The sequence below is a fragment of the Rhamphochromis sp. 'chilingali' genome, assembly GCF_963969265.1.
Source record: "Rhamphochromis sp. 'chilingali' genome assembly, chromosome: 2".
Classification (NCBI taxonomy): Eukaryota; Metazoa; Chordata; class Actinopteri; order Cichliformes; family Cichlidae; genus Rhamphochromis; species Rhamphochromis sp. 'chilingali'.
In genome coordinates, this window is record NC_137930.1 from 62,551,133 (window position 1) to 62,574,930 (window position 23,798).

General features: G+C 42.9%; 2 protein-coding genes across 4 annotated transcripts; one reads left to right on the plus strand and one right to left on the minus strand.

The window, feature by feature from the left end:
* Positions 1 to 130: 130 nt before the first annotated feature.
* Positions 131 to 11,069, plus strand: fanci (FA complementation group I). The gene is given in 37 exon segments (XM_080872636.1): positions 131 to 468; positions 568 to 640; positions 797 to 927; positions 1,201 to 1,354; positions 1,445 to 1,502; positions 1,769 to 1,810; positions 1,951 to 2,074; positions 2,160 to 2,245; positions 2,374 to 2,506; positions 2,614 to 2,691; positions 2,809 to 2,945; positions 3,789 to 3,969; positions 4,064 to 4,151; positions 4,292 to 4,422; positions 4,504 to 4,574; positions 4,665 to 4,779; positions 4,900 to 5,022; positions 5,389 to 5,457; positions 5,539 to 5,640; positions 5,723 to 5,911; positions 6,054 to 6,175; positions 6,480 to 6,641; positions 6,857 to 7,036; positions 7,139 to 7,397; positions 7,400 to 7,465; positions 7,559 to 7,675; positions 7,753 to 7,804; positions 7,906 to 8,033; positions 9,284 to 9,349; positions 9,441 to 9,537; positions 9,651 to 9,835; positions 9,923 to 9,979; positions 10,058 to 10,117; positions 10,206 to 10,280; positions 10,402 to 10,497; positions 10,587 to 10,688; positions 10,927 to 11,069. Coding segments are annotated over 37 exon segments (4,065 nt in total). The 5' UTR covers positions 131 to 375; the 3' UTR covers positions 10,990 to 11,069.
* polg (polymerase (DNA directed), gamma) lies at positions 11,030 to 23,706 on the minus strand. 3 transcript variants are annotated; one of them, XM_080872649.1, is made up of 23 exons: positions 23,661 to 23,706; positions 22,494 to 23,091; positions 22,114 to 22,309; positions 21,821 to 21,988; positions 21,571 to 21,717; positions 21,378 to 21,457; positions 21,085 to 21,267; positions 20,857 to 20,999; positions 15,979 to 16,102; positions 15,663 to 15,884; positions 15,415 to 15,532; positions 15,089 to 15,172; positions 14,872 to 14,985; positions 14,623 to 14,783; positions 14,495 to 14,548; positions 14,292 to 14,409; positions 14,061 to 14,196; positions 13,718 to 13,964; positions 12,655 to 12,777; positions 12,356 to 12,524; positions 11,967 to 12,175; positions 11,724 to 11,884; positions 11,030 to 11,169 (listed from the first exon to the last, which is right to left on the minus strand). In XM_080872649.1, exons 2-23 carry the CDS (start codon positions 23,063 to 23,065, stop codon positions 11,105 to 11,107), a joined length of 3,594 nt encoding a protein of 1,197 aa, XP_080728775.1. In that variant the 5' UTR covers positions 23,066 to 23,091; positions 23,661 to 23,706; the 3' UTR covers positions 11,030 to 11,104. The 3 variants fall into 3 exon arrangements, with proteins under 3 accessions (XP_080728775.1, XP_080728773.1, XP_080728774.1); XM_080872647.1 differs by having other exon boundaries at positions 21,821 to 22,018; XM_080872648.1 differs by lacking the exon at positions 23,661 to 23,706 and adding an exon at positions 23,447 to 23,601 and having other exon boundaries at positions 21,821 to 22,018.
* Positions 23,707 to 23,798: the final 92 nt, after the last annotated feature.

The window sequence follows — 23,798 nt, forward strand, 5'->3', positions numbered from 1 at the left end:
TCCAAGTTACTGGAAAACTATTTTTTTTTTTACATTATACGCATTTTGCCGTACAGGGGAATGTGACCTGGATTATAACGTGATTGAGGGAGTCTGAGTTGAACATGGCAACCACAAAGCAAAACAGGAAGTGTCGTCTGGCGGGAAGTTCGCTTGAAACTTTTTAGAAACACAACAGCGATAAAGTTATAATATTACGGAGTAATTTACCTTCAACTAATTTAAACAGGATGCCCAGGATTAAATGCAACTAGATAATCGATAAGTAGAAGTAAAATAAAAATAATAACGTTCATAAACTTACTGAGATTTACGAGATAGATTTCTAGCTTATTCTACAGTTGCTAGCCACTTGTGTCAATCTGTGGGTGGACAATGAAAGCAGAAATGGATAAAATTGTCTCACTGTCAGATGAAGAAAATATCCCCGAACTACAGAAATACCTTTCAACCCTGACCGATGACCAGGTAAGTTATTTTACAAACTAAGGGCGACACATTTGGAATTCCAAAGTCATGTCTGTTTTACCTATAAAATACTCTTACTATCTATCACACAATGTTTAGCTCACCAACACGATTACCAATAGTGCACTGAAGGGCAAGAAGGTTGGGACCATAATAAAAGGCATATTTAAAGGTTTGTACACATTCATTCTTGTAAGTGAAACATCGCAAGATAGCTAAGGTAATATAATTCACTCATACACCATGTCAGAATCATTTAACATATATGCATAACTTCTGCTTGATGATAAGGTATGTAATAAATGTATAGTTTGTGCTTGTTGTTTAGGTTCTCCACCCAGCTCCACTGCTGGGGCAAATCGTAGACTTCTCCTGTATCAGCACTGCATCCCTCTGTGTGAGTCTGGGGATCTTCAGACTGAGGTGGCAGCAGATATCATTGGGTTGCTTATGCTGGAGGTATTTATGTTATACAGAAGTTATTATAGATTTGATGTACGCTATATCCAAATATGTTGATTTCATGTAACTGGTTGATTAAATCAAATAAGTGTGTTTTGGAACTACGCTTTTGGGTCTACTTGATTTTTGTGCTTGTAACAGGTTTTTTTTGTCCTGATCTGACTTGCAATGCTATCATTTATAACTACTTGAATTAGATAAGTAGAAATATATTGTGACACTTTCTTTTTTTCATATGAATGAGAATGATTGTTTTAATCTAATACACAGACTCATACACTATCCGGGCCATCTCTTGCAACACTGGGGTCTCTTTTTGTTGATGCCATCAAAGTGGGGAAAATGAGCAGTGGGAAATCTCTGGAACTGTTTCCTACAGTTCTTACTGCACTTGCAGCATGTGAAGCCTTGTCTTATGGCAAAGGTACTTTGTGATCAACATTGTTGTCTAACCTAATATCACATATGTCACAATCTATAAGGTCTAAAACACAATTTTTTATTATAACTTTAGGGGAACTCAGTGGTGAGGAGTATAAGAAGCAGCTGATTAACAGCCTCTGCTCGAGCAGGTGAGGACATGTCGCATTTGATATATATAGTGATATGCTAATATATATTGTAGTATTTTGGCAGTATTTTATTATTTAGATGCCTTCATGCCTAATTTATTAGAAATTACATGGTCATGTAATGAAAGGGATTATGATGAAGTACCTCAGTGCCAACGTCTTATGTTCTGTTTTAGTCCAATTACCAGTTTGTGATGTAGAGATGAAATGATTTGCAGATGACTGAAAAATATTTTTATTTACATTACATGGTCTTTTTCATGCAGATGGGATCCACAGTGTGTCATCCACTTGACAACCATGTTTAGGTAGGACTTTGTTATTTTAAGTTCATTGCATGCTTTAACATATTTCTGTTTCCATCATAATAGAATTTATTTCAATATTGGTGTATTTTACATTTTTTTAGTTCCTTTTAAAATGTTTTACTGTGTCTGCCTCATTTTAGGGATGTGCCTTTGTCATCAGAGGAGTTGCAGTTTGTGGTGGAGAAAGTATTGAGGATGTTCAACAAACTAGATCTGCAGGAGATCCCGCCGCTGGTTTACCAGCTGCTGCTTTTGTCTGCAAAGGTGTGTGACAGTGTGTCTTCAACAACACATTATGTTTCTGTTTGTGTTAGTCATCTAAATGCCGGTCTTGTTCTTTGTCTGTTAGGGTTGTAAGAAACAAGTCCTGGACGGAATCGTAGGTTATTTTAAGGAGCAGGACGCTCGCCAAGAAGAGGAGCAGAAACATGGAGAGTGAGTGTTTCATATACTGCAAGTGGGATTTACTATAGTCACAATACATCTTTCTGTAAACTTTCCATTTACTGACTGTCTGTTTTTTTGTTTGTTTGTTTTTTTTAACTTGTACATCCGCTTCTCAGCAGCCTGGATCTAGAGGTTCAGTCTATTCCACAGGACCAGCTAAGGCATGTAGAGGGCACTGCTATCCTCCACATAGTCTTTGCTATAAGACTAGACCATGAGCTTGCAAGGGAATTTCTTAAAGGCTTTAAGGTTATGTATAATATCGCTCATCTGTTTGTTGCTTTAATAGTTTGAGAATTGTTTGTTATATTTGTACGGATAGTCTGTGTCATAGATATTGATTTTCATTTTGGCAGACATCGTATGCAGACTTGTGTCCTTTCAGTGTTGCCCTGTTGCTCTCAGTGGCACGTATCCAGCGTTATGAAGAGCAGGTTAGAAATCTACACTACACACTACTTCCCGTACTCAGTAGAGTCTTAATTCATGTTATCTTTCCTATTCATTTGTGTTAATCATTTCATTTTTGATGATGATGATTTTTTTGGAAGGTATTTGAACTTTTGAAAGGGGCCATCATCAAGAGCTTCAAGGACGAGCAGCTACAACAGGGGTCAAAGTTACTACAGGACCTCCTACCCGGGCACTGCAGTGTGGCTCAGATGATACTGGATACAGTCCAGAACAGGTAAGAAGAGCAAAATGTTGATTTATGTATTCTATTTGATACCTTCAACAGAAAAACTTGATGTGTTTCTTTCTCCATGATTTCTTTCAAAATAAGGTAATGCCCCTCTGTGGCAGCTCGTGGTCTGTGGTGCCGATGCAGGGGAGGGGGACGCACCTGAGCGGCATCTGCAATCACCTCTCTCCAGCATAAAGAGTTTGTTCTGGGTGCTGTCAGTTGTTGTTGGTATGTGTCAGGCTGTGAGCTGCAGAGCTCACAGCCTGCCAAAACCCAGGAGGGGGGCCACGGCAGACCCAGGACCAGAGCTGACAGCCACACAGCGAGAGCAGGCGGCAGTGTCACGCCGCCAACAGGAAGAACTCCAGGACCGGATCGAGCGTGGGGTGCAGGTGATTGAGAATCTTGGATCTGGTCCTGGCTGACACCGCCGCGACCCCCACCAGCATTCCCCGACGGCATGGGAGTGGAGGAGGGCCGGGCTGTTCAGGCTCCCCGGATAAAGGCACTGTAGCAAGCACACGGTGACATGTACATGCTGTTCAGCATACTTTATTCACCACTTTTCTCGCGGTTGCTGTACACACACACACACACACAGTCAGCTGCAGCTCCGCAGCTCACAGCCCAACACATACCAACAACAACAACTGACAGGACCCAGTACAGACTCTTTATGCCGACGAGGTGTGATTGCGGATGCCCCTCAAGTTTATCCGCCTCCCCTGCAGCGGCACCGCAGACCACACCGCGCTACACCCTCAACAAAAATAAATGACATGGTACAACACAAACAGTATTTGTATTTTAACCTCTCACATGAGGTCTACGTTTCCATCCGTATAGTGTGTTCGGATGGGATCATGTTACCCAAGGGCTAGTGCAGCTGGGCTTCTTCCTGATGGATGCATTTGGACCCAAACCTGGACCATTTGGCAAGACCACAGAAGGCTCTCTAGCTGTAGCCCGAACACCAACTCAACAAGCGTGTAAGCTAGGAGGACAGGTGCTACTCCAGGGCTTTAAGGTAACATTTTTTGTTAAAATTTTATGCTATGAAGTATTGTAAATAAAGGATTTTCAATGTCATGCAAATATTGTGTATTTTATGTCTTTAACAGATGCATGAGCCTATCAGGGGAGAGATATTGGAGCAGGTCTTAAATCGACTAGTCACAAAGACAGCCTCACCTGTCAGTCATTTCTTAGGTAACACAACCTCTAGACAGCAGGGTTAAGTTATAGATGCACAGCAGCATTTTTTGACTTTATAGACTATGTTTTGACAGTTTTTGTTTTGTTTGTTTTTTTTTTATTCTTGTGTTTTAATGTTTTTTTTTCTTCTTCAGACCTTTTCTCTGATATTGTGGTCTCTGCCCCAATGATCCTTCTGGAGTCATCCTCTAAGGTGACAGAGACGTTTGACCACTTGTCATACCTGCCTTTGGCCACCGTTCAAGGTCTACTCAAAGCTGTCCAGGTACCTAAACAGGCCAACAGATACACATAAATGCTCTAGAGGTTTCTATTGTGTAATCGTTGGTTTCTGTTTAATCTTCAGCCCCTGCTCAAGGTCAGCATGTCCTTAAAAGATGCTTTAATTTTAGTTCTTCGCAAGGCCATGTTTTCCAGGTTTGTGTTACTTTATTCTTAACACAGCTTTAAAGTGCAATTAAAGAAGGGTGGCTTATACTAACCAACCCCCTTACTTGACTCTACTAGCCAACTGGATGGTCGGAAGTCTGCAGTTACAGGCTTCTTGTTGCTTCTGAAGAACTTCAAAGTGTTGGGCAGCTTGGCCTCGAGTCAGTGTAGCCAGGCAATCTCCTCCAGTCAGGTACAGTTGCAGTAAAACTCTGTATACTTTACATACTTGATTCTAGAAAGTGTGCTAGAAACACTCTGCAGGTGTGGAACCGTCTAATTTTTTGGTTTGTCTTTCTGTTACAATTCATAGATCCAAGTGGATGTTCACTCGCGATACAACTCAGCTGCCAATGAAGCATTCTGCTTGGAGATCCTCAGCAGTCTGCGTCGCTGCCTCAGCCAGCAGGCTGATGTGCGCCTCATGCTCTATGAGGTCAGAAGCATTTTTTTAATGTCATGTCTTATTATGTTTATCAGTGTGAAGAAAGGGCTAGAGACGTGAACCTGGGATAGTTAGTGGATACATTTTACAAAGGGTGTTGAATATGAAGCTGGCAGGCATAAGAAAAGAGAAATACTACAGAGAAGGTTCATAGATGTAGTGAAGGAGGACATGAAGGGGGACGGTGTGAAAGAGGTGGATGCTAAGATGGAGACAGATGATCTGCTGTGGTGATCCCTAAAGGGAAAAACGAATCTGAGTTAACCTCTACTCTTTCGTTATTTATGTGTATAGATATGGTTTAGCTGTAAAAATGTTACTTTCATACTGAAAAAGAAAATTCTTGTGGTTTTTAAGGGTTTTTTTGATGTTCTTCGTCGTAACTCGCAACTTGCAAGCTCCATCATGCAGACCCTTTTGTCACAGGTATGTATATGTATGAGTTAACTGCATGCTGTCTTAGTTATAATGGACTTGATGATGTATCAGAAGCTTGCTTGTCCTTAGCTGAAGCGGTACTACGAGCCTGAACAAGACCTCCTGCCCCCAGTGAAACTGGAACCATGCATCACTGCTCACGGAGACCAAGTCTACCTCCAGGAGCCTCTGGTACACTTGTGTGCACTGTACCATATTTGCAAGTTGTTTTATTTCGACTGATATGCGAGCTATAAATAGTGTTATGTTTCAGGCCCATCTGCTGAGCTGTACTGTACATTGCTTGATGTGGCTGCAAAACACACGCCAGTCAGCCAACCCCAATGGCGATGACAGTGATGATGATGAGGAAGAGGAGGAAGGATACCGGTCGGACCTACATGCTATTCTAGAGAGTATGACAAGACGCATGATCAAGTGCGAACTAGAAGACTTTGAACTGGTATGTCTTGAGATCAAGAGCAAGCAGCTTCTTTGTCCTTAGCAGATTTCAGATTATTCTGCTCTTCCTTGCTTTTACGTTGGCTCTGAACCTTGGTCTGTTCCAATATTGCTAAGTCTTATAATGTGTGTATACTGATCAGGACAAGTCGGCTGAGTTTTCAATGGGATCCAGTGTTGGAGTGAAGAATAATATCTATGCTGTGCTGGTGATGGGAGTGTATGAGGTCCTCATGGAGTACAACTTTATCAAAGCCAACTACAGGTAACAAGCACCTGTTTTTGAATTGTGCATTTTGAGAAAGTGTTGTTGTGTTACACAGTTGAATTTATAAACCCACAGCAACTGTTCAGGTCACTACGTTTACTGACTGATACACAGAGCCAGCACTCCCCCTATAGCTGATTTCATTGAAGTAACACAAAAATACTTGGATCTTTACCAAAATAAAAGTTTAACAAAGTTAATCATCCTAATTTAATTATGCATCATACAAAACATATGCCATATTATGCAGCGAGGATTTCTTTTTATAATTTACCATTGTATCTTCCCCCGTTTCTTGCAGTAAAAGGTGCTTTGAGGAGATCATCGAGCTGTTCAGCCGTTACCACAAGCTGTCTGAGATCCTGAAGGAGAAGTCTGGAAAGGGTCGGGTGCCCTCACACAAGACCCCCCGCAGTTTATTCTCAATGGGCATCATATCAACATCAATCACTGTGCTCTTCAGGTAAATGGTTTCTTTAGCGTTGCTTACATGGACTACTACTAGATCTGTGGAATTTAATAAAATCAGTTATTTATAGTTTGCAGCTAATTGTAGGCACTCTGATTGTTTAAATCTATTCATTAAAATGCTAATTAGAAATACTATGCAAACTTGGAAAGTCAAATTCCATGGATAAGAATTAGAAATGGTAAATCAGATCAAATCTTCTTTTGCAGGGATAACACTCAGAGCAGAGAGGAGGCTCTCTCAGTACTTCGTTCAAATGGAGAGTTTGTGCGTTATATACTGAGCGTGGTTGTGCAGAAGATCCAGCAGCTGGATGAAACGGGACACACAGACGGCCCAGATGGACAGAACGCAGACAAGACTTTCCGCTTCCTCTGTGACATGACCAGGTAGAAATCTCTTGGGCTAAATGACAGCACACGATTTGTTTATTATAATACTTATAGGACCAAAAATGAGAATAAACGATCTCTGTCTATGTCTCTTTATAGTGTCCTGATGTGGCGTTACACGAACATCCCCAGCGTGGTTGAGGAGGGGGGAAAGAAGGAGAAGCGCTCCAGTTTGTCTCAGCTGTGTCTGGAGGGTTTGCTCAGGATCTTCACAACCTGCCAACAACGCTACCCAAACAAGATGGCCCAGCTGCTCTCTACCATGGGTTGGACAAGCAGTGAAAAAGCAGTACATTTTGTAGCAACAAAAAATATACAGGAATTAATCATTATGTGTTTCTTTGAAATGATGCAGAAAATGGCACAGAGCAAGATGACGAAGGCGATGTTGTAGAGATGAACTACTTTTACATCCGACAGTTTCAGGTGCTTCTGATTTAACACTAAATAATACAAGAAAACTGTGTTTATTAAGTATGACATGTTTGCTAAAATCCAGTTTTCTTTGCCCGTCAACAGAGGGCGCTGTTCACACAGTTAAGTGGCGGTGAGGAAGACTTTAACAGCAAAGAGGCTCAGCTTCTGATCAGCATCCTAAGCGTACTCTCGCGCCAGCTAAAGCCCTCCTCCCAGCAGGTAAATTTATTTTTAAATGCACTCCACCGAACAAATTAACATACTCCTGTTCTAATTCACTATTATCTAATTAACAGTTTGTTCAGATGATCACGTGGACTGTGAAAATCTGCAAAGAGACCAGTTTTGGTAAGTTATAGTTTACTTAACCTCTGTGTCTATATTAGGTGCATATTAGGTGCCATTTCCTGATGTGTGTGTATGTGTGTGGGGGTTTTCTCTCCCTTTAGAGGATTCTGCCTTCTGTAAGGGGCTGCTCTCTCTCCTCTTCAACCTTCATGTTCTTTATAAGAGTCCTGTAGGCCTACTGCTGGAGCTCTGCCAAGACATCCACAGCGTACTGGGAGATATTGATCAGGTACGAACAATTTTTCTTTGCAGTGTTCAGAGCACAATTTGGCATTAAACTATACTGATACTGTTATTACTGCAACTCATTTAATTATATAAAACTGCACACACAGCTAGAGTTGATCGACAGACTATATTGCCAAAAGTATTCATTCACTCATCCAGATCATTGAATTCAGGTGTTCCAATCACTTCCACGCCCACAGCTGTATGAAATCCAGCACCTAGACATGCAGACTGCTTCTACAAACATTTGTGAGAGAAAGGGTTGCTCTCAGGAGCCACCCGTGCAACAAGTCCAGCTGTGAAATCTCCTTGCCAGCATATATTCAATTGTGAACTGTTACTGGTGTTTTATCAAAAAATGACTGGGATTGGGAAGTAGTTGGCCACGTAAAATCATAGAGCAGCGTCAGCGGATAATGAGGCACATAGTGCGCAGAGGTCGGCAACTTTCTCAACATTGATCACTACGGACCTCCAAACTTCAGATAAGCTCTGGAAGATTTGTAGAGAGCTTCATGGAATGGGTTTCAGTGACCAAACAGCTGCATCCAAGCCTTACATCACCAAGTGCAATGCAAAGCATCATATGTAGTGGTGTAAAGCACGTCACCACTGGAATCTAGAGCAGTGGTGACGTGTTCACTGGAGTGACAAATCAGGCTTCTCCGTCTGGCAATCCATCAGACAAGTCTGGGTTTGGCGGTGGTATGGTGCATGCCAAGACATTTTAGACAGTTTCATCCTCCGAACTTTTTGGGAAAAGTTTGGGGCTGGCCCCTTTCTGTTCCAGCATGACTCCATACCTGTCCATAAAGGCATGGATGAGCCAGTTTGGTGAGAATCTGACTGGCCTTCAGAGTCCTGACCTAAACCCAAGAGAACATCTTTTGAATGAATTGGAGCAGAGATGGCGAGCAGGCCTTCTTGTTCAACATCAGTGTCTGACCTCACAAATCCACTTCTGGAAGAATGCTCAAAATTCTTATAAACATACTCCCAAACCTTCTGAAAGCCTTCTCAGATGAGGTGAAGCTGTTATAGCTGCAAAGCTGGGCCAACATCATTTCAGACATTATGGATTAAGAATGAAATGTCACTCAAGTTCATATGAAAGAATTTAATGATCAAACAAGTTAAACAAGACTATTTTAAATCCAAGTTTCTTTCCCACAGTACACTGATGACTGTAACCTTCATACACCCACATTAAAGTGCATTTGTGAACTGATTTCTTTTGTTTTCCTGTCTCAGGATGTGGAGGTGGAAAAGCAGTCCAATTTTGCCATTGTCAACATGAAAACTGCTTCAACAGCAGCAGTAAGTGTTGGTTTTCTGACTGACTGGCTGTGAGAGTTATGCCTTTGCTTATCCTGCTCACCTTCTTCTTCATGTTAATGTCTTGTCCCAGCTGCTGGTCCTGTCTCAGGTTGACAGAGTGCTTGATGAAGTGGACTGGCTTATTGCCAGGAAGAAAAGTCAGACAGCTTCTGACAAATTGGGCTGTGGTAAGAAGCCTTTCACACTGATGCTCACTTTGATTAATGCTGAGGAGGAAGAGATGCATTTGTCAGCAAATGGGGCTAAAATGCAAGTGATGCTGTGTTTCATAAATGTGTAGGTGAAGCCACACAGACTGCAGGTCGGCAGGACCCAGTTGAGAAAGCAGTGACGCTGCAGCTTGGGACTCTCTTAACAGCGCTAAGTGAGCTGGTCCAGACGGCCTTGCTGCTGGGCACCTGCACCGTTACACTGTTAAGAGAACTGACCCGCACGTATACCATCCTCACCACGCTGGTCAAATATGTGTGTATTTGTCAACTTGATGTTCTGAGTGAAAATGTCAGGGCAGCTTGCAGAGTGTAACATTACATTATCTTCATTTTACTTTAGTATATCCAGGTGTGTGCCAGCCAGCACGGGTCGCTGCCAGCTCGCTTTGAGAAGCTGGTGAGTCCAAGCTACTGTCACCTAGCTCAAATTTTCCTGTATAGATCTAACGTCATACTAACTCTTTCATATTTGCAGGTCAAACTATCTGGCTCCCACCTAACACCACAGTGCTATTCTTTTATCACATATGCTCAGGTATTAGCATGGTTCAGTTTGTCCAGCTCCGTTGCATTAATGTTTTGTTGTTACAGAAATGACACAAGATGCTTTTTATTCCTCTTAGAGTGGAGACATCAGTGGTGGAGGTGCAGATGACAAAAAGAAAAAGAGAAGGAATGACGTGAACACCGGTGCTTCTGTAAGGCCTCTTGTAAATTTAATGAATGAGGACTGAACAATACAAATTTTGTTTTTAGAATAATGAAATATATGCATACAAAGAAATATAAACAAGTCTGTTATGTTTTTCCTCTTGGAAGGCAAAACTTTTGCGTGAGACTAAAGCTATCCCCAACCTGATCTTCAGCATTGAGCAGTATGAGAAGTATCTCATCACACTCTCAAAGAAATCAAAGGTTTGTGTAAATATTGAAAAAATATATACATTTTTTTAAAACTCTGCAGGCCTCTGGACACTGTAAAATCTAGCTGCATGTTTTTCCAGGTAAACTTGATGCAGTATATGAAGCTGAGCACTTCGAGAGATTTCCGCATCAATGCCGCTACTCTGGATGCAGCCCTGCAGGAACAGGATGACAGTCAGGTGGTAAGCGCTAGCTCAGCTCCACAGGAGCTTCAATACTGTTCAACATACACAACAGCCTCTTCTCTCCACTTTTACTTTATTATACGAGTCCATAAAACTGACTCCATATCCACACTGTTCCCACGGTTGAAATGTGCATGTAGCTTGATGCTTTGAATGCTCTGAGCTAAAAGTAGATCATTTTTCCCTTCAACACGATCTCTTTGTTTGTTTGTCTTTGTTCTTCCATTGCTCTCAGACCACAGAGTCACAGGACACCACCGAGACACAAGAACCCAAACAGAAGAAGAGGAAACAGTGAGGTCATACTGGGCACCACTGCTACACACACGCACACACGTCCAGACTGCAGCAGCGGGTGAATGGAGTCCTGGCAGTTGTATGTTTGGAATAAAAGCTGTCTGGTCCACAAAGAGCTATCTCCCTTTGTTTAGAGAGCCTTTAGTGATGTCGATGATTTGGTAGATGTCCAAGGCCTCACCTGTGGAAAGTTTGCACACATTATTTAGTATTCTGATTGTGTTCCTCAAGTTCACTTTATCAAAAAGCCTTCTTGCATTTCCAACCACAGTTTATATCTGTCTTTGTCTTGATTACATTAAAATAGTCATTTCTAATTTGGCTTATTTAGAAATTTGAAACTTATTTGATTTACTTCCTTTCAGGAATTCTCGTGATAAACAAGCTGTGCTGTTGATTTTCTTAAAATTCTTGAAGACTAACTGAATACTGTGTGGTCATGCTAAGAGGTGGATTTAATTACTTTCCATATACATTATTGTATTTTAAAGAGATGTTTAGTCCAACTTTTGTAAGGTGTTGTTTTAAAACAAATTGGTCTGTACACGAGCATTTTTGTAGCTTTAAGTGCTAGAGCTAAATTGCATGTTCTTGCGTCTGAATTTGTTACATTTAGATTTTGTAATGAGACAAGCTGTCCTGTCTTTCCTGTGCACTTTGTATAAGAAACATTTGTATAATAAATATACTACTCTTAATGTTGGAAGAAGGCTGGTGATGGTGTGCAGAACTCACCAGGCGGTAGACCATACTTTCGTTCCACACCTGTGGGGTTAGAGGGAGTCACACAGTCCATGTTGACCTCCTTCCTCAAACACTGATCAATGTCAACTGCACTGAAGAAGGCTACAGACTGGGGAAGGTCCTGCATGCCTAAAGCATGAGCAAACATACTCCTGCAGGAAGAGAAACACAGTAACCATCCATTATAGAGCACACAGTTTGTCAGTGAGAATATACGGTCAGCTAAGAGCACACCTTGTAAGGAGGTTTGTGATTTGAAGTGCCAGAGCTGCTCGGTAACAGTCTTCACTGCGGACCAGGTACCGCACCTCATCATGGATGCTGATGCAGAAGCGGCCATCAATGTTATACTCCTCAATGAGCCACTTCATGACCACCAACATCAGATGGAGGTAGTCCACTGCAGAGCTCTGAACCACCCAGTTCACTCTGCTGGTGATAAACTGAAAGGAGACATTAATGAAGAGTTTATTTTGCCATTTAGAGCACTCTGACTGACCTCTTGAGTAATGCATTGGTCGTTTGTTGTATTGGCAAAACATGCATATCCCTTTAAATACTCAGATTAAATCATATATATATATATATATATTATACTCCTGTTGCCAGCTTTAGTCAATCACCTCATCTTTAACCGCATTGGGCTCCAGTGCTCTGCTGATCCTGCAGCCTAGAACAGGAGTGGCCGGGTTCTTTGAATGGGCTATACTCTCCAGCTTATTGAACATGTCCGACTCAGTACCTCCAGCCCACAGACGCTTCCCAACAATATCCCATCTTTTCCGTCGAGAACTGAGATGGTGTCAGGAGCACAAAAAAAGCAAAATTAAAGAGGAGAGCACCTGAGAGGAGGATATTCAGGGACAGTAAATGGGTTATTGCAAGCCAGGCACTTGTGAATGTTTGTATTTTGCGTTCTCACGATTGTGAAGCCACTCTAGTGATCCTCCGCAATTCTTGGAGGGAGACGCTTCCATCTTCCTCCCGCTCCACATCTATACCCAGTTCATTCACCAGCCACTCGCCGTCCTCTGACAAATGATATCTGACAAATACAAACACCTGTCTTTTTATAGCAGATTACCACCTTAAACATTGTGCAGTAGAACAAAAACAGAAGAAAACCATTAATCAACATATAAACATTACCTGATGCTGCTGAAGCGAAGCAGAGCAAAGTTACGCAGGTTTAATTAGAGACACAGTTAAGTGTTTTGCAACTTTGCAAAATTTTAAAAATTTTAAATGTCTTCAATATTGAACAGCAGAAATGAGGCTTTCTTGTCGGAAGTCAAATTTAAATTAAAAAAAACAAAAAACAGCGGCCGACAGCGCTGTACATAACGGTAGACTTGTGCGTAATAAGCAAGCGAATAATGCAGAAAACAGATTTTTAGATAAGAAACTGTTCTTGAAGTGCACTGAGAGAGAGAGAGCTGTGCACGAAGTGTCATTTTACCGTGGCGGAAGCAAAACAGCAAAAGTAAGAGGGAATACATGACGATGTTTATGTGAAGCGAAATGTGAAGCGTAGTTTGGATCTTCTTTTGCTGCTGGTTCAGTCAAATTTGGTTGGAGAGAGACAAAGCCTACAGCTCCAGAATCTACCGCAAAAAAACCCCACGTAAACACAATGCACGGACCCACCGACGCATCAGAATCTGTGAGCTGTCGGCATGACGGCGTGTACGTGCAGTCGGGTGAGAAAGCCAAAATCTCACTGATTCTTATCCGTCGGCGGTTCCGCACTTTGTGTTTAGGTCTTCATGCTGAATCCGTGTACCTGCTCTCATTTGCGTTTTTAGCTGTTTGGTGGTTGTCAAAATTTTGTGAGGTTTAACCTGAGATTCTGGCGTTTCAGACAAAATAAATTTATATTTAAGAATCAATTCAGGATTTTAATGAATCGTTATCGCGTTATTCAAGCTAGAATCGAGTTTAATCGGAAAACTGATGATCAAAACCCACCCCTACGTTGAACTTACCTGCGTATACCTTTTGTTAGGGCATACATCTGTCTGGCCTTACTGGCAGCTTCTGTCTGACTGAGGCGGTGGTTGAACTGCATGAGCAACCTCTCAGCAAAGGGCTGCCCTGCGCCATATATGCGTCCATAGTTAAACACCTTTGCGTGCTCTCGGCTGATGCCCACAGTATCAGCGGTACGGCTGTGCAGGTCAGTGCCTTCACTCTTTTTTCCCTGGAGGGTCATCCAGCCAAATGCTGTACAACCTAAACCACAGAGAGACATATGCAGCATTATCATTAAAGGAAGACACATAACAAAGTCTCCTTCTGTAGATTTCTTTAGAACCAAACCTGTCATACCGTGCATGCCTGCAAAGTGAGCCTCTCCAAGCACTGCGGCAATCCACAACTCTTGTGAATCTACATCTGCTCCTATCAGGTGATATCCAGGTGGTACCTGCACCATGGCCTTTAGCTCACTGCCTACCCGATCCCGCTGTTGACACAGAATAAAGCCCATACAGAATTGCTCTAGTGTCTGGTCAGTATTTTCAGACTTATCCAGATTAGCGTGTCGGCTCTGCTTCTTACCCGTGCATTACTGGCAGTCAACCACGTCGGCTCCACAGCTCTACGTGTTACCGTTCCAGCAGTAACGACCTGAGGTAATATGGCACCATACTGGCCCTCCTCATCAAAATCTTTGTGTCTTTGGGGAAATGTTACATTCATTACCCTCATTACTTTATCTCTAATCAATCAATCTTTTCTTTTTAAAAAAATATTAGACAAACCTGCTGACAGAACGGGGAAGCTCTACTTTTCTGAGCCACAGCACCATCTGAGAACTACGAGAAGACCTTTTAGCATTACTAAAGTTTATTTGTTATTGAATTACTTTGATTAACTCTGATGGGAGTACCTTATACGTTTATGGGCATTCCTCCAGAAAGACATCATTTTGTTGATTTCCAGAGCTCGTGTTGCATTGGTGCCACCTCTTCCTGCTCTCAGAGTGCCATCCTCCATCTTGGACAGGAAGTCCTTGGAGAACGGACTGCCGACATTGTTGTGATTGCCATCCTTTAAACACAAATAATTGGTCACAAGGTAAAAATAGCTTGGTGGAACAACACTGTGCCTATGATATATATTAATAATATAAATTCACCTTATGAGGTAATTTGAAAAACCAGCAACCTGGTATATCGACATCATTGTAGGGGCCGTTTCCATGGTGATAATGGCAATGACTCCCCTCTTTCATATAATGTGGATCTGTAGACTATTGTTGGTAAAGAATACAAAGTATGTTATAAACAAATCATAGTGAAACACTAAACCTGACACGATAGGTGTAATTTAAACTTACAAGCCTGTGCACTCACCCTGTTTTTGTTCTTCTCTGCACTTTTTCTCATTCTGAGGGCGTTTTCCTCCATCTGGCTTTCCAGGGAACTTAATTCCTCCACCTATACATGACAATAAGAAAAAAACATTATTAAGGTAGATGTGTTATCCGTTCAGAGCACGTAGCCCCGATGAATCAACTCCAACCGCAATCACATGTATTACTGTTGATACTGAAGAAAAGGTCTAAATTTGATGAAAGATTTTTGCAAATTCCAACAGTCTGTAGTGCATGTGGTATCTGTTTGAAGCATGTTGCAATATTCTATGCAAAATTCTCCAAACATGATGGTATATTATGTACCTTTGTCCACACCGTGCTGTCTGTTAACATGAGGTCATCTGAAGGGATTGAGTCCAGATAGTCCGGTCGCTCCTTGCTATGCTGCTCACAGTACTCTTTGTACACACTTTCAATAGCTCTGTGAAAAACAACAAAACTTTAATACACTGTTAAAAATCTCCAGCCATCAATGATCGTCCTGCTAAGATCAGGTCATGATGTGAAAGCACCCTGCCATGTTTTTACTTTGAGAGCAGTATGTGATTCACCTGTGGGGACACACGGGCCCGGCATTTTCCTCCTGGGAATCAAGGTTATCCCTGCGTCCAGGTACCAGATACCCCCACCCGTGTTTCTCTGTGTAATGCAAGGGGAAACCATCCCAAGTCAAACCCATCAGTTTAGGTGTCAGTCGCATTTGCAGGCTGATCAGACTGGCTCCAGGTGACCAGCTGTCGTCAGACATCTTCTCACACAGCTTACGATACCACCTAAAGAAGAAAATGAGGAAAAAGAACTGACTTACACCATCAGTGGGAAACAGAACTGGAAATGGCTCCGTGGTGTGTGTGAGAGCGATCTTACCCTGGATGTGCAGGTAGATGCTGCCTTCTCTTTGGAAGTCGATTCACTGTTTCTTTTAGGTTCTCAACAGCTAGCCGGCTGGGGCGAGGGCCTTCCATCTCTTCTTCAGATGGTGGACCTGGGTCTAATATAACACAACTGAATTATCTGTTACTTTATTAATAGTCTGTGTGCACTGTAGATATTAGGGGTGCAACGATACTCGTATCGATATTGAACCGTTCGATACAGTGCTTTCGGTTCGGTATGCATATATATGAACAATACAAAATTTGTAATTTATTTTATCAACTTTCCTTCTGACGATGCTGTCTGTGTTGAGCGCTCAGTGAATCTGCGTTCGACTACTCCACCTAGGCTGCACTGTCGAGTGCAGATCCACTGAGCGTTCAACACAGACAGCATCGTCAGAAGGAAGAGCGCAGGGCAAGCGTTTGGAATTATTTTGGTTTTCATGTGACGTATGACCCTGAAGGTAAGCGCGTCATGGACTAAAGTAAAACAGTATGTTGGATGTGCCACGCAATGCTCAATTACATGGGTGGGAACTAGTGTGTTAGCGCAGTTAGCTCGTTAACGTGTTGGCCGTCTAGCCCCACGCAGGGGTAGCTCGCGTTGTGGCGTTAACGTCATTTCAATGAGATTAACGCTGACAGCACTAGTGGGAACACAACGAATATGACTGCACATTTACGCCGACATCATCCTAGTGCAAAGACAAGTGGAAGCACAAAAAACAACAAGCATGCATGCTACAAACTTTACCCGAGTCATTTAGACCGCCGTTAGCACATGATTCTCCTTATGGGGACCTGATATGTTTAATATTGTGGCGAGCTCAGACAAGGAGGAGACGGAGGTATCGTTTGGTCTTGCTTCCCGTGAGCTAGCCAGGGAGCACAGCCGTTTATTGACATCTGCAGAAGAACACTGCCGCTAGCTAACTGCTCAGCGCAGCAACCGCACAGCAACAACAACAACACACAGGGCGCCCTCTGACCCCGGAAGGACACACCGTCGCAGCGAAAAGGCGTCACCCGTCACTATGGCAACATAAACAAAACATAACTGTACAAACAGAACCCCGAACAGCCCTGACCCGCTACACAGCCCCCACCTAAGGGGTCAGTCGTCCCCGACGACCCCATTGCCCCACACAAAGTCCTGCAAATGTCCAGGTGCCTTCTTTTGGCGCACCGGCCGGTCACGACCGGCGGGGGAAAAGTCACTCGGGTCAGAACATGGGGTGCCACCATCATCCCACTTCTGACACCAATGTGGCGAGCTCAGACAACGAGGAGACGGATGTGTCGTTTGGTCTTGCTTCCCGTGAGCTAGCCAGGGAGCACAGCCGTTTATTGACATCTGCAGAAGAACACTGCCGCTAGCTAACTGCTCAGCGCGGCAACCGCACAACAACAACAACACACAGGGCGCCCTCTGACCCCGGAAGGACACACCGTCGCAGCGAGAGCGCGTCACCTGTGACTATGGCAACATAAACAAAACATAACTGTACAAACAGAACCCTGAACAGCCCTGACCCGCTACAATATGCTGCTGAGAATATAGCCCAGAAGAAGCGTATAGTATAGCTTTTATTTTGGAAAGAGCCATTTCTCTGTAATAAACTCTCTTTTCCAAAGATGAGTGATTCCTCAATCAGATACAGGTGTTACCGCGCCAGATCCGCTGGCCCGAACCGTAATAAGGAAACCTCTGGCAGTTACTTGAAGGTTCCGTAACTGACTCGTAGCCGGCAACAGCTTACTATACAGGTCAACTCCGCTAGCAAAAAGATCGAAGGAGGCGTAGGAAACTGCTTCACCGAACTTTATTTCTTCTCTAAGGCACGAACACCGCGTACAGTGGGCTGAAACAGTTTACTCACAGCGAGCATCGCCGACACAACTCTGGCTGTCGAGGGAGTTATTATATTCCTTTTATTTATTTTCTTTTCGTCTCTTCTGTAGCTAACCGTTACTTTTCCCCTGCTCCGCTCTCTCTCTTTACACACACACCAGGCAGTCCCGCTACACACATCCCGAATACATTTCCCATCAGGCTTCATCCTTAAAGGGCCATGCCTGTAACACAGGGCTTGCAAAATCGCTAGCCCGACGTCCCGGGGCTAGCGATTTTTCCAGTCGTACTACCAAAATCTATCTCTGCCCTGCCCGTCGGGCTATTGTAGGAAGGAAAAATATATGTCAATGCTTTTTCATTCTTTCGGAAATGTAGCTGGGTAATTATGTCATTGGCATCGGTGAGCCACTGTCAATATGTGACATATTGAAATCGCGTTTGAATTTGCGCTTGTTTTTTGCTTTCACTTTACAAATGTCCAGGTGCCTTCTTTTGGCGCACCGGCCGGTCACGACCGGCGGGGGAAAAGTCACTCGGGTCAGAACATGGGGTGCCACCATCATCCCACTTCTGACACCAATGTGGCGAGCTCAGACAACGAGGAGACGGATGTGTCGTTTGGTCTTGCTTCCCCTGAGCTAGCCAGGGAGCACAGCCGTTTATTGACATCTGCAGAAGAACACTGCCGCTAGCTAACTGCTCAGCGCGCAACCGCACAGCAACAACAACAACAACAACAACAACACACAGGGCGCCCTCTGACCCCGGAAGGACACACCGTCGCAGCGAGAGCGCGTCACCCGTCACTATGGCAACATAAACAAAACATAACTGTGCAACCAGAACCCCGAACAGCCCTGACCCGCTACAATATGCTGCCGAGAATATAGCCCAGAAGAAGCGTATAGTATAGCTTTTATTTTGGAAAGAGCCATTTCTCTGTAATAAACTCTCTTTTCCAAAGATGAGTGATTCCTCAATCAGATACAGGGCTTGCAAAATCGCTAGCCCGATGTCCCGGGGCTAGCGATTTTTTTCAGTCGTACTACCAAAATCTATCTCTGCCCTGCCCGTCGGGCTATTGTAGGAGGGAGAAATATATGTCAATGCTTTTGCATTCTTTCGGAAATGTAGCTGGGTAATTATGTCATTGGCATCGGTGAGCCACTGTCAATATGTGACATATTGAAATCGCATTTGAATTTGCGCTTGTTTTTTGCTTTCACTTTGCAATCGCGCGAACTGTGTATAGAGAGCGACAGCACTGATTGGTGAGTGATGATAATTTGCGCACCAATTCCTCTGACATCGTCTTATCAATCGTTAGCTTACTATGCAAACATGACAAGTGAAATCTCCCGCAGCAAGCTTAAACATGTGAGAGGTTGATCGTGCAGAGAATCGCTGACCGTTATGCGTGTGTGTGTAAAAGCAGCAGGATATATATTTTAGTTCTGCTGAGCCAAATAAGAGAGGTCAGGGTGAAGAAGTGACAGCCAAAGAAAAGCTTACCACAAAACTGAAAAGTTATGACAAATCAGACTATAAGGCAAAAAGAAAGTGCAGCTTTATGGTTTCATGGACAAAAGAATTTCTGTGGCTGCAATATGACGAGCTATATAACCGGGGCTGCACATAAGTGGTCCGCAGGTGCGCATTCGCTGTCAAAAAAACCCCCAAAAACGCGCACAAGATATGAAGTTGCAACGCGTGTTTGCATACATAAGATTTTCTGGAGGAGGACAGACATTTGTTTAAAACTCTTAAAGATGTCGAAGAAGCTCCTTTAAGCAATTACTTTGGTGTTCCTCCACCTCCAAAGAAATGTCAGAAGGAGTCCGAACCACAAAAGAAGCGCGTATTCTCGGAAAAGTGGTTGCAGGAGGTGAGCTGGCTTCAAACAAATGATGAACGCACAGAGATGTGGTGCAGAATGTGCCGTGAAAATCCCACTCTAGCGGACAAAAACAGTGCTTTTTATATGGACGCAAACGCGTCTTGCAACTTCTTATCTGGTGCGCGTCTTTTATTTTGACAGCGAATGCGCACATGCGGACCACTTATGTGCACCCGTGTAAATAACATAATGTTCTGCCGGGTGTGTTGTTGGTTTTCTCTCGATTTCTGAGTCGACAAGCGCCTTTGTTACTGGGACCAGTCATTTTAAGAAAGGCCCCCATTAGAAGCCATGAGAAATGCAAGAAATGCATTATTGCTCAGTCTGCAATATCTTTCCCAGAACAAACACCAATTGCAAATAACATACTAAAAACAAACCTGAAAAATCTGTTTAGAACAGCGTACTATGTTGCAAAGAGTGAACTACCACTGGCAAAATTTAGCAGTCTTTGCAAACTTCAAAAAGCAAATGGCCTAGATCTTGGTTCCACTTGTTTCTTACCCGTGACTTCAGCGGAAATTTCAAATTCAGGATCTGACACAGACTGATTCATGTCCTACACAGTTCTTACAAGTTCATAGAAATTTCTGTTCAATTAGAACCAAGTATTTGAGTTGATGATTGTAATTTTTATACATGTTGTAATTTGTTTTTCAACAATTTTTTGATTGATGTTTTGTTTCCTTTACAATATTATACATTAAAGTATAATATTGTAAAGGAAACAAAACATCAATCAAAAAATTGCTCTCTTTTTTATTCGGGCTACTTACATTTATTTTGGGCTACCAAAAACTGAAGAGTCCCTGCCCGAAGGGCTACCAGGGATTTTGAAATTTTGAGAGCCCTGAGATATATTTATTTTTTTAATTACTTTTGTTTCAGCAACATTAAATTTAAAAACTGTACTTTTGAGTTAAAATATATATTTATAATTTTAATAAATGACAAATTAAAAAGGCATGAACATTTTTTTTGTATCGAAAAAATATCGAACCGTGACACCAAAGTATCGAACCGAACCGAACCGTGAATTTTGTGTATCGTTGCACCCCTAGTAGATATATCATACCAATTACACAAATATTCTGAATTAGTGTCTGAGCTCAGACCTTCCTCCCAGTCTGGAAGAGGAGTGGCGATTTGTTTGTCATCTGCTTTTTTGGAGCCTTTCTTCTTGCTGGCTGCAACTTTCTTCTGCTTGAACTCCTGCACGTCCCAATCAAGATCCCAAAGCCAGGGGTCTTCTTTGTATCTTAGTATAAACACACAAACCTTATGCAGTGTAAATGCTTTTAAAAGAACCTTCAAAGCTTGACATAAATCAGTGCTGGTCTCACCTGTCATTCTCCAGAAGCTGACATGCATCATCCGCTAGAATCATTAGAGACTTCTTCATCTCTCTCTGAAGCTCTTCATAAACATCTTGAGAATCTTCCAGGTATCGCCCCCAGTTTTGATTGACAGGAAGGTAGCTCACACCCATCTCCAGCATCCCTGCAAGCGTCACTGGATGAGGGCACCTTATAAAAACACAGCAGAGACAACACAATTATACAATGCTGTGTTGTGTACATTTGTACACAGAAGATAAAGATGACTATAAAATAGCTTTGGGTTGGGATTTGCTGACCTCTCCATGAAGAGGGGCAGCTGCTCTGTGAAGACCTCATGTGTGGCCTTAACGTCAAGGGCGCAGTATTGCATTAACTCCTGTAGGTGTCAGCAAAATCACATTTATTTTGCCTAAGTGTCCATTCAGGCCAAATGCAAGATCTAACAAATGGTTCACATTAATCAGACACACATTTTGCCACATATCTGACCTGGAAATTGTTTCTGACATCCGTCATGCTCCCCTTCACAAAGGTCTCTCTGGCTTCTTTCTGCAGTGGCGGCCCTCCCACATACAGAGCATGGACATCAGCCAGGTTGTTAATGCTGCTAATATTCACCCAGTCCCAGGAGCCGATCTGTGCACACAACATCATGTCACACTTATGCCAAGAGCCTTCCAAATACCAAATGATAGCCTCAAAATATTACGTAGGTGAACTGTAGTAGAAAAGGACAAACCATTGGGCCCTCGTGTTTCTTCCCAGCTTTCTTAATGTGTTCCTTGACCTCCTGAAGACCCCTCTTTTTACCCAACTTACTGGCCATCCACAGTGTGCGCTGGAAGCCGGTTAGCCCTGAAATGGCCATGTGAAGGCTCATGGTGTCCATGAAGCGCACCTTTGAACCCTTATGGAAGCGAATACAAACATACAAAAGCTACTGGGCATTATAGTGATTCATACAAAAAGAAGTGACCAAAGGATTTTATAAAGTGAGGAGTAAAAACGACATGTGAGGAATAGGATGTAAACCTTTAATAGGTACTGCTCCTTAATGTGAGCCCGGTCAAAGCTGACATTGTGGCCCACAATCAGTCTCTCCTTCCATTTACCCCCTGGAGGGCGAGCAGAGTTGAAAGGTGTCTCTAGCGGAATGAGATCAGCAAGGGTCAGGTGGTTTGACCAGGAGTATCGCTCTTCAATCAGACGCTTACTGCACCATGAGTACCTAGAAAAATAGGACACAGAGATCACTGAGGCACGTACCAGTTATCTTTAAAACTTTTTATTGTTAGCAATTGTTGAATGGAAGACACAATGTTTTAAGTATGAAACAACTACAACAACATAAGAATAAAGCAAATGAATGGATTGTTCTATACAACCCTGTCCCATTTTTGCTCATTTCTTACCAGTTGGTTGGAGAAACAGCAACAGCCAGAGTGGGACACTGTCCCTCTGTTGTGCACACCTCCACATCAAACACGAGAGCTGACTCATCTGGAAAATCTACTTTCTGACTCTCCCCAGTGGGCCCATAGCGTGTCCAGCCGACCTCCCAGCTCCATTCTTGAGGCATGGGTGGTAGATCTGCCAGTTTCAGCTTGGTGGCAGCCTCAAGGTAGGGAAGGCTCTGTGTCTGGGCCAAGTGACAGAAGTGCTCGTCAATGTCATTGCCATACATTTTGGGGAGTTTCAGGTCGACATCGGGCAACAGTGAGGTGTCCTTTCCCCACAGCTGGTGTTTCTGTAAGTGCCTTATGCTGCGCTGTACAGCCTCCTCTCTGTATTCTGGCTCCAGCCCTCGAAAGATCTGTTTGTGAAGACCTTTTGACAGCATCTGGATGTTAAGGGGGTTCAGGCGGGTTTGTGTGGAGTCCTCGCCCTGAAGTATGTGAGGCTTGGTGGAGCAGAAGCCACGTAGACTCATCCATTGTAAAGAGATACGAGTCCTCTTCAGAGGACAGCGTAACACATGCAGCATCACCTCATGTGGACTTCTCACTCGAGCTGGAAGACATTGATTCAAAACTTAATTGACATGACACTGATCAATCGTGATAAGACAGCGTGACGGAGGCAAACTGAGACGTAATGCAGCTTTATCTAGGCACCACAGAGCCTCTATACACGATTAAATGTGTACTTTCCTACTGCTGAGTGTCTTACAGCCTTCTCTGTGGTTTTGTGAGCCTCTATTATCACTTGCTTGCACTTTGATATTTCACTCAGGTGTTACTAAAATGTGTATAAATTAACTAAACTTTTGCAATAATGCTGCTAGACACAGATGAAACGTGAACTACGTAGCTAATTCTATCATTTTACCCACCGAATGATAAACGTAGAATGCTGGTTGCCTCACCTTTTCATATTATTGTAGCTGTTGCACTACCGACCCTTCAACGCATGTTTACTTGGCGAACACATGACGCTACGCTAACGTTTCAGTAATTTAGCAAAAGGCAGTTTTTAATCTAACTATGTTTTATTACAAAAGCAACCCAGCTGATCTGTTTTATCGTGTTATGTATCCGAAAACATATTTTTGAAATCATTACAGAATGAATTATAGCTACCTTAGCATTCCTTCTCGTGGGGTTGTATGCCTAAAGCCAAACAAATCGTTAGCGCCACCGTGCGGGCTGGATGACTTATTTTTCTAGCAGTGGTATGTCAGAAAGAACTGATTGAATGAACACAGCGGACAGCGATTC